Source organism: Crocodylus siamensis, chromosome 12, assembly GCF_052110815.1.
Source record: "Crocodylus siamensis isolate JL-2025a chromosome 12, ASM5211081v1, whole genome shotgun sequence".
NCBI lineage: Eukaryota > Metazoa > Chordata > Crocodylia > Crocodylidae > Crocodylus > Crocodylus siamensis.
Window position 1 is genome coordinate 48,730,585 of NC_143406.1, and position 13,857 is coordinate 48,744,441.

The window sequence follows — 13,857 nt, forward strand, 5'->3', positions numbered from 1 at the left end:
GCCCAAGCTGGACCATACGAGTGATGTGCTGTCTTACCAGCTGGCAGAAGTCATCCTGGTCTGGGAAGGGAGGTGCTGCCGGCTCATTCCCCAGTTAACAGATGATTTAATAAAGCATCCTTTGGGTTGTTGGGTGAGAGATTCAGTGCCTGTCCAGCTGGACTTGTGCATATGCTTAGTGTCCAGCTGACTGCCAGATTTGGGGTCGAAGAGAGGTCCCCTGGTTGTTGGCTCAGACTTACGTAAGCTCTCAGGGGCTCTGGCCCCTTAGAAAGCTCTGGTCTTTTGAGGGATAACAGAAGAGAGGTTAAAATCCTGAAGGAATTCAGCAGCTTTTTCATTCCAGCTGGGAGATACGTGGGGATTTATCATTATAGAATAATTCGGGGCAACTGCAGTATGTCCACGCTGTGTTTTCCTTGTCATCATTAGACACTGAGCCCTGGGGATGTCATCAAGAACTAACTGTCCTCTTGACAAAGATGCCAGAAAATGAGGACACTTGTAAATTAATTAGTCTCTTTGGCCTTCGTAGTCATTATTTGGGACCCCGAGGAGCATGTGGCTGACGTCCAGGCAGCCCCAAGGTGCAGGGGCCAAAGGGTGGGCTCAGCAGGGGACCGAGTGAATTGATGAACAAGTTACACCAACCGGTATGAACGGGCAGCTGTGAATGCTGGAAGTGACGTTGAAGGAGGTCAGGGCAAGCTTTTGTTGCTTTGGTTTGCACCAAGGCTTTCTGCTACTGGAGTAGATTTAAAAAGCAATTTCAGATCGTATGGAGAAGGCAGGGATTTCCACTGTCATGTCACGTCATATGGCGTAAGGAAGTTAGCTGGTTATTTTATGCTGATGCTTAACCATCAAGAGGCTAACTTCTTTCCCCAGATGCTCCTATGCGTGGCTGTAGATGCATGTGGGTGCATCCCCTACCATATCTGGGTTGGGTAAATGGACTGTCTGAGTCATTGGCCATTTGGATACCAGTAGATCTGCCCTAGTGAGACAACACGGATGCAGCCGGTGCTGCTCAGAGTGCTGAAATCAGTGGGAGAGAGGGACAGAAGCAGCCGAGGAGGGAGAGGGGGGACCCGACGAAGGGGTTGGAGGTGATAGCAGTGATCTTCTGCCTGCAGAGTGACTCTGCAACCGCTGTCCCTGAGAGAGTCCACGTGTGGATACGCTTAGTCCAGAGAGAGCTGTTGCCATGGTCCGTTTAGTCCCTGGCTTCTCCCACCTGTGTCATCTGAAACCAACACAAACCTACGGAGCAGCCCAGCGATCTCCTTTCCCAGCGCTGTGATCCTGGGCTTGGTGCATGGGTCTGGGATGGGTCTCCTGGGATGGTGCCCTCGGTGCCAGGTGAGCCTGGCCTGGTCTCCTCTGCTGGGAGCAGGGTGCTGTCTGGGCGCTCCGGAGGCACGTGCTGTGCATCACCAGGCAGATGGACTTATCGCTTCCCTGTCATCGGCAGTGTCCTCGCTCAGCCCCCAGCCCTGGCGCCGGTCCTCATGTGATTCAGATCCGGGGGGAAGAGTGAGTTGGGAGTGTTTGTCATGCTCCTGACTGCACGCACGCCTGGCAAGGTAGGAGCCAGCAGACAGTCTTTTGATCCCCTAGGGGACTGGTGCGTATCTCTGCAATAAGGACATTGCAGACGAGAAGAGGAAGTGCTGCTTCCCCTGTGGTTTCTATTTGCCTCCAAAGAGCTGTGGGGTGATGGCACATGGGAAAAGGGGCAAACTGGGCCCAGCTTCTAGCCCCAGACAAAAGCAAGGGCTGTTTAATGCCCCGCCGTCAGTCATGTCCCTGAGATGACGAACCTCGGAGAAAGGTATGGGTTTCCCCTCCTGTTTAGCAGTCAGCATCACCTTCATCCTTCCTGATCTTGGCTCTTTTGAGCAACACTGCAGCAAGCTGCTGTGGATCAGCCCTTTCCTGACTGACTGCAGGTTGATTGGTGAAGGCAGAAACCTTTGCAGTGAAAGCTTTCCGGGGGAGGTAGATTTTGAAGTGCTTTCCAAGGGGGCTTTTACCAGTGGGGAAACTGAGGCACAGGGTAGCAGTGTGATTTGGTTGAGGGCACTGCATCCAGGCCCAGTGAGCTCCAGGCTCATGCTCTGGTCACAGGGCCATGCTGCAGAGCGCTCTGAGATCCCCTGGACAGGCTCCTGAAGGTGTTGGGAGTCATTGCTATCTGGACTCCCAGCAGTGAAGATGGGACCAAGCAATGTCTCTCCACTTAACTGGTTTCTGTGCTTTAGAAGAAGCCACCAAATTTGACTGCAGCTGTTGTCCGGTGACTGCGGCACCTGGGATTCTCCGCAGTCTCCCATCTGAGTCCTGACCGGTCCCGGGACGGCTCAGCTGCTGAGGTCCGGCGCATCCAGCTCCGTCTCACTCCTGCACAGGAAGCAGCTGTTAAACACCGAGGGACGTATGCTATAGTAATGACCCAAAAACCATCGGCCCAACCGTGGGAGCAATAGGAAGGGGCAGAGGGCCAGCACAAAACCTATGCGTGACGCACGCTGGGGTATCTCCTACTGCTTGCTCTCTGCTGCTCAGCTTCCTAGCTCGCCTTCTTGATTGCTGCTAAATATCACTGGGGGTTGGACCAGATGCGACCTCTTCAAATCCCTTCCAACCCTGATTTTCCATTATTTTCTGTGATCGTCATCTGAAATACCCTCATCCTCTTTTGTGTGGATCTCGGTTCAGGGCCATCTCCTTCTGAGACCGCTGGATGGCGTGACAGTTTGAAAAGGGATGGGCAGCATCCAACCAAGGGACGAGACCTGCATTATGGGAGCAGTGGCTTTAACCCAGGTCCTTATAGGGATGTCCACCTCAGGGTTGGCTTGAACTGACTGCTGGTTCCTGACTGCAGAGATGCCGAGGCTCGAATGGATGGTGGGTGCTCCCTAAGGAGGCTGGGTTGAGAGGTGGGGGGTCTGCAGCTTGTGGGATCCTGCTTGGCGATGACCCGCTCTGGGGAGAAGTCGCCCACAGCCTGCCCGTTCCCCTCAGAGAAGCCATCAGCATTCCCAGGAGAGAAAAAATGACTCGAATCTAAATTTGTTCTTTTACTAAAAGGAACCTGGGAGAAAAAGGCGAATGTTTCAGCTTTCTACAACAATTAAAAATCAAAATGCACTCACAGGGAGCTTGTAAAACATCGTCACTCCCAGGGGAAACCAAATTACCATTTTTGGAACAGCTCTGAAATGAGAGAAAGCTGCCTGCTCCCTCGGGGACTGAGGTGTAATGCAATTAATTCTAACGAAGGGAGCGGTGGGAAGGGGGAAGAGAAAACCGACCATTTGCTGCTCCGCTTGGTGTCTTTGAAGACTTTGGGGCCTGCGCAGGCTGCGGAAAGCTGTTCCTGTCCTCAGTCGTGTGCATTGAGGGTTCTTGGTATGATATTAGTCCGCTGCCTATACCAAAGGCAGCGCCATGAAGCCCCGGTTTATTTTCTGCCGACTTATAATAACTGTGGGACCCGAGAGAGTAAATCGACTCTTGTTTGAGCGAAGCTGGTGAGGCGGGCTCAGCTGTAATTACAGCAAAATAAGCGGTACAACCCAGCGCCCGTAGACTGGCAGCAGTGGGAGAGCAGGGCTTGGGGGTATCCAGACTCACAGGGGTTAGCTGGTTGGGGGGCCACATAGTCACTGCGGCATGAATAGGAGCTGCACAAAGCCATGTTAGACCGGCGCTTTCCACCTGAAACCTGCATGTCGCGGACGGGGGGGCAATGACAAAGCTAAGGGAACCTGGGAGCCCTGATGCAGTCCTGCATTGCAGTGTCTCCCTCAACAGCTGCACTCAAGTGTCCCACTGTCCCGGGCCTGCGCGGGGAAGGCAGGTCAGGAGAAAGCAGCCGGCAATCAGGTCTTTCTCTGATCTCTGCCCACTTCTTGGGACCGCACGGCTGACCTGGGCTAGAGGAGAGGTTAGGATGCTCCTGGCATTCCCGATCCTCTTCCAGCTCATGAGGCTGCAGGAAAAGGCTCTGTGTGGGGTGGGGGGACTGGCTTAAGACACAGAAACGGCAGCAAAGAAGGAGGTGAGGGAAGCCTTCAGCCCCCCCAAAGCAGGGGAATGGGGCTGCTGTTGCGCCCCCAGCACTTGCTCCTTTCCGATGCCAGCTGCAGGACGTTTGCTACACAAGCTGCATCCCTTGCCCGTGGCGCAGCTAGCCAGGATGAAAATAAGTGCCATGGGGATGCAGTGGTAGAGGTCCCCTGTGTGAAATGATTTGGTGCCTTTGCTTAATGCCTGGAGTCAGGTGCTGGGTTTACCTGTCACGGCTGTCGCGATGCAGGCGTGTGGGTGGGCTCCACCACCCGCCAGTCAACCAGCAGGGATGTGTCAAACACAGATGGTGGGGGGCCAGTCCATGTCCTTGTTTGACATGATAATTGGCCTCGAGGACGAGGGGAAAGCAGGAGACATGATCTAGCCTGGCTTTAGTGAGGCTCCTGACCCTCTCCCACCAACCTCCTTGCATGTGCTTGTTAATGGCTTGTTGAACTGGAAGAACACATCAGTGGGTGCTGCAGGCAGCTGTCCCACACCCAACTCCATGTAAGGCTTTTATTAACGATGAACTAGAGACTACAGATATCAGCCATGCAATACCAGCAAGCTGGCAGGGGTCTCACGAATATTGTGGAGAACAGGCTCCGAATTCAAAACGGTTTCGATAAATCAGAGAAACGGACTGCAGTCCACGGGAGGAAACTCAGCCAAGTCTTCCTATATTTAGGAAAAGGAAAAGGCACACGCATGCAAACTGGGGGTTGCTGGCAAGCCAGCCGTACTGCGGGCGAGCACTGGTGGCTGTGGCTGGAAGGTGAACAGACCGTGAGCCCACAACGTGATGCCTCGTGAAAAGACCAATCTTGTTCCCAAACGTACGACTAGGAGTGCGAGATATAAGACAAGAGAAGCAATCACGCTGCTTTATTGGTGCTGACGATGCTTTGGCAGGAATGACCACAACCAGTTTTGGGTACTGCATTTAAATAAGATGTAGGCAAATTGGAGATGCTCTGTACACGCGTTAGAAGTGAGGGGAAGGCAAAGGAAACTGTAAGCCTCGACAGGGAAGGAAGGCAAATCGCAGATGATGCTGTTTTAACCGCAGCATTGTGCAAAAGAAATGGGAGGTAATTGTGATACTATCTGTGATGTATAGTAGTATTAAGTATTGTGTCCCATGTTTTAGGAGGGATGTAGACAAACTGGAGAGAGTCCAGAAGAACAAGAACTTGTGAGAATGTGATTTGGGGGGAGGGGGTCCAGAAAGGAGAAGGCTGACGGGGGCAAGACAAGTTTTTCAGCGTGGAAGAGGTGTTTTAACAGGGGCAGCAATCACCACGTCCTTTCGGGGAGGGATGGGAAGGAATAGGTTTAATTGCAGCAGTTTCTAACTGTAAGGTATTAAAGTGCCAGAAGAGGCTTCCCAGGCAGGTTGGAGAGTCTCCTTTTTGGGAGGTAAAGCATATATTTGCCGGGTCTCTTCTGGGGATGGTCCAGCTCTGTGCATCCTGTCTGAGCCCTGGGGAATGGCCTGGGTGGCGTCTTGAGGGGCCTTCCAGCCTGTGATTTCCTCTCTGCGGCTCAGCGACTGCCCGTCCTGAATCAGGGCTTTCTCTTTCCCGTCTTGTAGGAGATGCAGTCAAAGCTGCGGTGTCTGCTGGCTGGCCTGGGGCAGGGGTGATGCTGTTACAGAAAGCCTCTGTATGGTAATTCAGTCCCTCCAGATCATGGTCCCCCAACTTACTTTTTATCCGACCATAGTTTGTTTTATTTGCAAGAGGCCAAACTGAGGGTCTGACCGTGTTCGGGCTACAGAACATAAAACCATAAATTGTCCCTGCCCGAAACCTGGTGTTGCTGTCTGTGCTTCTGCCCGAGCCCAAAACCTTGAAGTATTTGCAGACATACCATGGTGTGGTGCTCCCCAGACCCTCTCTGAGCAAGGGGAGGGTTAGGTGCCCCTTGAAGTTGGAGAAACTGAGGCACAGTGTAGCTAAGTGATGGGCGGTCAGCTGCAGAGCCAGGAATAGAGTCAGGCCTCCAGGAGCTGGGGCTCTATCCCTCCCTGCCCCGGCGTGCCCTTTCTTATGAGCTGTTGGGCAGCTTCCCCGTCCCAGGCTTGGCACTTGCTTCCCTGCAGCAGAAAGGCTTCCCCAGCACCAGCTGCACAGGGAGCACGTGCAAGGGGGTGCACTCGAGTCGCAGCCCCTGCCCTTGTAGCAGCTCTCAGTCAAGCTTCCCAGCACAGCTGGGGGAGGCCTGCACCAGCATCTGAAATGAAGCCACCAAGTGCCCCTGGTTGCTTCCAAAGACCTTCCCACATTAGGCATGGAGCCCCACTGAGGTCCATATTCCTTATCTGGCCCTTTTCAGAGCAGTTGATGCCCAATTCGGTATCCCCAGTTTTTTGGACAAGGTCCCCGAGCTACCGCATAGCTTGTCATCGTCGTATGGCCCCAGCGCGTGGACCAGCTGCTTCTTTGGATCCTTCCCGACGATGGGAGCTATGCAGAGGGAAGACCTGGGCACCATGTGCTGCCCACTGGCGTCAGGGGACCAAGGGCCGGACACAACTTCAAATCACTCATGGTGGCAACCACCTTGTCCCTCGGACCCTGCGCTCTGCACGTGGCCTCTTGTTCCCTCCCACCTGGCTTGGTCCTGGTCAGGGGGTTGTGAGCAAAAGGGCGTGTTTCATTTGGCCCGTTGTTGTGGCGGAAATGCATGGGTTTGTCCCGCTGTCAGAATGGATTTGGACAATTGGCTTTTTAAAATAGACTCAATGAGAGGAAATCCATGTGCCGCTCTGCCCCGTCTGGCTGGGAAGGGAGGACAGTTCCTCAGATAGGTGGTTTCCTTACTGTGTTTGTCTCTATTGTTGCATCTGCTTTAAAAAACACAACCACCCCACAACAACCAAATAACCCCTAGCCCTTGCAAGCCTGTCATGGTAGCGTGTGTGTTCTTCTTGGCAGGATGTAAACGGACAAATGAAGGAGTCACGCCCTCGCCTCTGCCACCTGAAGAAAGGCCCCAACGGCTATGGCTTCAACCTGCACAGTGAAAAGTCCCGACCCGGGCAGTTCATCCGCTCCGTGGACCCAGATTCACCAGCATCTAAAGCAGGACTCCGGCCTCAGGACAAGCTTATAGAGGTAAGAGCTGGGCAACTTCTTGGTGGGCCAGGGTCCGTGGGAAGTGTTGTTGTCTCGTGGGGCTTCCTTGTTCTTGCACCCACGCATGCGTCGCATGTGCGCCAACGGTGCTGACACCTCCCTGCCCGCCAGCCTGGGCTTCTGGGCTGATAGCATTGCTCTCTGTGCTGGCTGGTGCCCATGACCAAAACAGCAGCTCATCAGGACCCAGATCACAGACAGGAAAGGATCTCGCCAGCTTCCACGTCTAACCGCTCCCCAATGTGCTGCATGTCCCAAGCACAGTTGTTCTCTGAGGAGCGTCAGTGGTGTCCCCGTTCGATACGTGGGCTAGTGGGTGCCACGGCCCAGGGGAACGCAGCGGGTTGAGAGCAGAACTGGAGGCTGAACTCCAAGTCCTGCTCCATTGCCTTCCTGCAAGGCCTTTCCTCTGCTCTCGAGAGGTCTCTGGTCAACGAATTGGGTCTTTAAAGGGCCTGGCAGCCTGTGGCAGGGCCACCCAGTGAGAGGTTTTGCAGTCCTGCGGAGGGACCCTGCCTTGCTCCATGGATCAACGCCGTGTCTGGTTAATCAGCCAGGCTTAATCACTGCTGCCGATTCGAAGGGACCTCGTTAGCTACAGCCTTCATCTAGCTCTTGCAGTCCAATTGCCCTGCAAGAGCTGATTGGTAAGGGATGCTGTGGGGCTTTTGTTCCCTCAGTGCTGGTGTTTTCCTTCCCTCAGCCCCGGAGGCACTAGCTTTCCTGTGGGGTCCCTGCACTTGAGTGGCCCCTTTTTTGTCAAGCTTGGGAAGGAGCTGCAAGTTTCAGCAGTTGGATGGCCCTGGTATGCACTTCCCACTACACCACGCATGGTCCCCTCCATCCCCCGAAAACCCAAAGCACTTGGTAGGAGATGGGCAGCAGGCCAGCACCGTCCCCTCTGCTTGGGACCATTCCTACAGCGGTTCTTAATGGCAGGAATGAAGTGAAGCTTAAAGCAGCCAGGAACAGGGGATAGGAATTGTGTCCTGTGTTTAGCCTACTAGCCACTACTAACTTGCAGCCACCTCTGGGGTTGACATTTGGGAGCTAGCTGCTTAACGGGAATGGGAGAGGAATTGGGAACCGTAGCAACCAGCCTTGCAAATAACTCACAAAACCTGAAATTGTGGATTGTGTGGGAGGTCGGTAAAAACCTCACCCCTTGCGGCGCGACAAGCATGCTGCAGTGGGAACAGAAACCCTTGAAGCTCATGGAGACCCACCTTCCCCTCCCGTCAGGCCTTCCGTGCAACCTGTGCAATTTGGCTGTGTAATAATTGCAGCCTCCAAAGCCATGCGCAGGCTTGACGGCACTTCGGTGCCGTGCAGGTAAAGAGCCCTGTCTGTTGCCCCGCAGCAGACACGCCAGCAGCAGCGTACGTTGCCGTGGCACCTCGGGATGTGGTACTGGGCTGGAACAGCGCACAGGGGGTTTGTTGAAATCCTCCCTGCCAGTACTGTGTTGCACGCCACTGCCTTGCAGGCCGGGGGGAAGAGCGGAGGCTTGCCAGCACTCTCCGGATCGGCAGCGTTGTTGTGCTGCCTACCAGGAGAGGAAGCACCATTTCAAAGCCCTGGGAATGGAGGAGTGAGGGAGGGAGAGGTGCGCATGGAGATCCCGACACAGCAGAGCAGTTGCCCAGCTCCACTCTTGCAAATAAATCTCCTGACTTCCCTGGGAGCTCCGGCGTGCTTTGCTGAGCTGGGGCCTGCCTCTGCACGGAGTAAGCCAGAGGCATGGGCTGGAAGGCACACAGTTAGGGTGGGGGGGGTTGGATGCTGTGGCCAGGACTTGACATGCTGCTAGAAGGGCAGCGCGTGTGCTGGCAGTGACCCCCGCCTGCCACCTGCCCCACGCCAGGCCCGAACGTGCTGGCTTTTGGCAGCTAGATGTTTGATGCGTGGGGGGGGGCCGGCTGGGGCAGCACTTGGGGGCCGAACGTTATGTCACTCGGCAGCATTTGATCATTTATTTATCCGTCCCTGGCACGGCCCCCGGCGCGCACAAAGAGGCAAGAGGCGACCTGGAGAATGCAGAAACCTGATGCCGCGCTGGCTGTTCGGGGCTTAAATAAATATTTGATGCAAAACAGCTCCGGGGCCAGCACGGAGTCCGAGGGCCGGCAGGAGGGAGCTGCTCTGGGCTTTGTCTTGCACGGCCAAGCCGGCAGGGTCCCCTGTTTCAAATCCCCCGTGTCCCGCTCCTCCCCATCTGCTACCCGCTGGGTTTGTTGAATGCGGGGTGAGCGGAGAAAGCAGCCACGGCTAGCAAGCCAGGCGCTCTCTCTGAGCACCGCGGTGCCCAGTGCTGGCTTGGGAAAGAGGGCAGTTGGGGTTGCTAGGAGATGGAGCTGAGGCAAAAAGCCCAAGGGATTTGCTTTTTCCTCCAGCTACAGATTGTGCTTGGGTTCCCGCAGGACTGGCCGCAGCCTTCCACGGCAGGTTAGGAGAGATGGGCCATGTCCGTGCAAGCCAAGGGGGAAGCTGAGCTTCAATGCTGGCCCCGCATCCAGCTGTGTGGAGCTGCCCAGCCCTTGGTGCATCTCTGCCCCCAGCCCCAGGTGAGGTCGGCCCCATTTGCAGGACCCTCATGCGATGCAGCAAGACATGCCAGGGTGCTGTGGGTGGAGGCTCCTCATCCCTGCCACAGGGAAAGGACGGGGATCCCAGGCCCACCCTGACCTGTCTAGTCTGGAATCCTGCTTTTTGCAGGGAGCAAGGCTTTGAAGCTTTAGAGGACAGGAAAACCCCACTCGGAGCTATGCAGCCTCCCTGGAGGGCATCTGGAGATGGCTGCAGGTCGGGTCTCGTTGACCATATTCCCAGCTCCACCACTGATGCTGCGTGCAATGCTTGCCAGGTCACTTCTCACCTCTCTGCCTCAGTTTCCTGCTCTGTAGGTGGCAGATGGTACCTGCTGCCTCACCGAGGAGGCAGAAGATGCACTGTGTTACTGGCTGTAGAAAGCGTTGCAATCCGTATATGAAAGGCCATGCAAAGATCAGGGCTGTTGGTTGTGGCTGTGTTGGTCTAAGGACACGGGCAGACAAGTTTCTTTGGGTAAATCTGATACCTTTTACTAGATCAACTCATGCTTGGAAAAATCCTTCTTTGCAAGCTTTCAGGTACAAACACCCTTCTTCAGGCAGAAAAAGCTTGCAAAGAAGAATTTTTCTGACTCTTTTAGTTGGTCTAATAACAGATATCGGATATGCCCAGAGAACCTTGTCTGCCTATGCAAAGACCAGAGCATCTGAATCGGTGTAAAGCTAGAAAATTCCTCCCTGCCCTACTGAAGCAATCCATCAGTTGATACCCTGAAGCCTGACATTTAAACGATCCCAATCATACATGTGCAGCTGTGATAGTGTTGGCTAGAAAAATATCCAGATCTTTAAAAAGAAATGCAGTTACGGGCACGAATAGCCGTTCCAGAGTCACGAATAGCTGAGTTCTTCCAGAACTCACTGTAACACAGGAGCTAAATTATTTTAGAGGCATGGACCAATGTCATTACCAACGGTATCCGGAACGCACGTATGATGGGATAATTGACTGCATCTATTGTACTCCTGCTTTGACTAAATCAACACATCTGCAGTGAAATCTGTGGACCAAAGGGCAGAGCTGACGAGGAATCAGTGGTTTGGATTTTTAGATGTGAATGAGAAGAGCACAATGGGGGGAAAAAATTGCTAAAAATAGGTTATTGAGTTGAACAAGTGAAGGTCCTGGTGCCAGTAAGCAGTGAGTGACTGCAGTATCAAGACCTTTTCAGCAAGGACAATGGAGGATTCACTCAGCACCAAGAACAATGCCTTGAAATGATAATCGTTCCTTCTGTTTTGCATGGAATAATAGAGAGAATGGTATCGCGTTCATTCATAGGCAGCAATTAGCAGCCCACAAAGGAAAGCAATTCATCACGGCACCGCGTATTATGACATGGAGGTGCCACCCTGTTTCACTGGGGAGGAAATCATCACTCCTTTCCCCTGACATGAAGCTGGCATCACGTTTTTAAGCATGGGCAAGCTACGGGCACCTTCCACCCGGAGCTGTGCCGCCTTTCCAGAGCTCCTGCGGATGGCAAGGACCAGGCAGCGGCTTGTGTTGGGAAGGGAAGGTCAAGAGCGGGAGCACGGAGGCTGTGGAGGTCTTCCTGAAGGGAAGCAATGGGGGTTTTATTGCTTAGGCTGTTTGGTGATGTAAAAATAGGCTTTGAAAGGCTGCAGTGGCCCCTGGGACTGTAGAAGAGATGTGGCCAGATGGACTTTATCCATCTCAGACCTTCACGGTCCTGTTGGGAGCTACATGGGAAGAGCCCGTGGGGCACAGCTTAGCTGGTGGGAGACTCAAGGTCAGCATCTGAGGTCCCTGCTTCCTTGAGCAGGGGAGCGAGCACGTTCAGGATGCAGGTGGGAAGCCCAGGGGAGCTGAGGAATAGGGAGGGGGAAACCTCTTGATCCTGGCACGTGGGAAGGAAGGTCTCGTCTTGCTTGGGGAAAGGGAGAGGAGCCTGTGCCTGGGTGCCTGCGGGCCGGTGGTCTGGGAAGCAGCCTCAGCCCCAAAGAAACTATTGGGTTTAAAGCTCTGGGAAGCATGACGCATTTCACAGATGGGTGCTTGCTTTGTGCACCGCGGGGCTTGCAAACTCCCCGGGACGCTCTCCCGCAGCCAGGTGTCCTCAGACCCAATGCCGCGAGAACAGGGCTGCTCACATGGATCGGCGTCTTGGCTAGAAGCCCTCACCCCCTGGCTGTTCCTTTGCAGGTGAATGGGATAAATGTGGAAGGCATGAAGCACTCGGAGGTGGTATCACACATCAAGTCCAAGGAGAACGAAGCCAAGCTCCTCGTGGTGGATCCCGAAATGGATGACTACTTCAAGAAACTGGGCGTCACCCCAACGGAGGAGCACATCAAAGGTGAGTGCGAGACCCCCACAGCTGCATTAGCTTTGGGTGGGATTGGAAAGGTGACTTGGGACCACAGGTCCCACTGGCTTTTTCAGGATGTCAGGCTTTTATGGCTGGAGTGCCCACACACCTCCGGTATTTCTCAGCAGGAACAATTAACCGGCAGACTCCCTGCCACGAGGCAAAGAGCTGAATAGGATGCTGGAGAGGTGAATGAGCAGCATGTCAGGTAGTTAAGACAGAGAGACCTCAGTCTGCCTGGCTCAGGATGCCAGCAGAATGTGGCCTCTCTGCAGTTCAGAAGTTTTCACAGCTAGCTACATCCAGGGGCTTTCTACACCCTCCTCTGATGCATCGGGTGCCGTCTGGGGCAGGATATCGTGCTGGCCCACTCCTGCATGGCGATTCCCGTGTTCCCAAAATCATCACTGCCCTGTGCACGAAGGAAGCCAGGGAGGTGAGGGCAGAGTGGAGCCCAGCTCCATCCTGGGGCAGGATTCGAGCTGCCTAAGAGGTCTGGTAGTGGACCCTGAAGGGCAAGCGGTGCAATTTGTTCCCTTCTTCTGGCCTGCAGAAAGCACGTGGCTGGTTGTGAGTACACACGCTCACACATATACACATGCAGAGAGCAAGCACTGGGGGGAAGCAAAGGAAGAGATTTCATGCGACAGCGACAGCCCCAATAATGACCGTAATAAATATTATCCTTGCCATTGCAAATTGGCCAAGAGAGATGCCTATCTGCCATCTGACCCAGAGTCCTGCAGGCTCCCATCTGGGGAGAGATCGCTGCATTCCTCCAAACACATATTTTCCTCCTGGCTGGCTGGCTGAATGGAGAGCTCTGTTTTTCAACACAGCTGTTTCTTATCTACGCTGAATTCTGGCTCAAGTCACCGCTTGGCTCTTTCAAGTATTCAGTGGAGAGATTTGTCCAAAAAAGACGGGTCAAAGCGTTCTGAGAGCCGCATGGGGGGAGGACGGTGTCAGATGCTCAGAACTGGAACAAGCGGGAGATGGCGTGAGAGATACCCAGCGCTTGGTGCGAGTGATAATGAAGCCCTTGTTTTGCATTTGAGGAGATGTGGCTCGCATTGCCGAGAGCAGCCGTCACGGCAAGCTGTGTGACTAGAGAGCTCTCACTCAACGCCAGCCCCCTCGTTGCTGAGACTGAAGCCTGGGGGGTAGGTGGGTGGGTTTGGTTGATGGATCCCACCATTGTAAGTCAGGGCTCTGGCACCACCTTGACCCTGGGTTCGGGATTTTTGCTTGAAATTGCTTCTGGGGTTGCTGCCATTCACTGCAATTCAGCAGGGAGAGCCCGTTTTGGACAGCACACGTGGTTGGGTCCTGAAAGCTGGGCTCCCGGGTCCTTAAAGCAGTTCAGAAAGCCCCAAGGTGCTGGCCTGACGTGACGTGCTGATGTAGCGCCTTGATCCGAGTCATAAATGTGGCGACTCAGATACCTTCTGCCCCAAGAAGCTTCCAGCCTGCACGGAGATTATGTATTGCATGCTGACTGGCGAGGCTGGCCCAGCTGTTGTCCCCCTCCACTGCCTGAGTCTTCACCCTCCTGAGTTTCCTTTCCACCAGGCTGGACCTGGTTGATTAGCAGCTCATCTGCATCATCATCACTGTCTTTACAGGGATTTGCTAATAGTGCAAGATAATGGCAACATTTGTGATGAAAATGTGCAGAAAGGAATGAATAGA

The 13,857-nt window shown here is 54.2% G+C and overlaps 1 protein-coding gene across 1 annotated transcript in view; it reads left to right on the forward strand.

Annotated features, from left to right (window-relative positions):
- Positions 1-13,857, forward strand: part of NHERF2 (NHERF family PDZ scaffold protein 2) — a 74,534-nt gene that overhangs the window by 53,520 nt on the left and 7,157 nt on the right. Inside the window, exons 3-4 of the mRNA XM_090024729.1 lie at positions 7,023-7,202; positions 12,000-12,153. Coding sequence (XP_089880855.1) covers positions 7,023-7,202; positions 12,000-12,153 — 334 coding nt within the window. The remainder of the gene's footprint in view (positions 1-7,022; positions 7,203-11,999; positions 12,154-13,857) is intronic.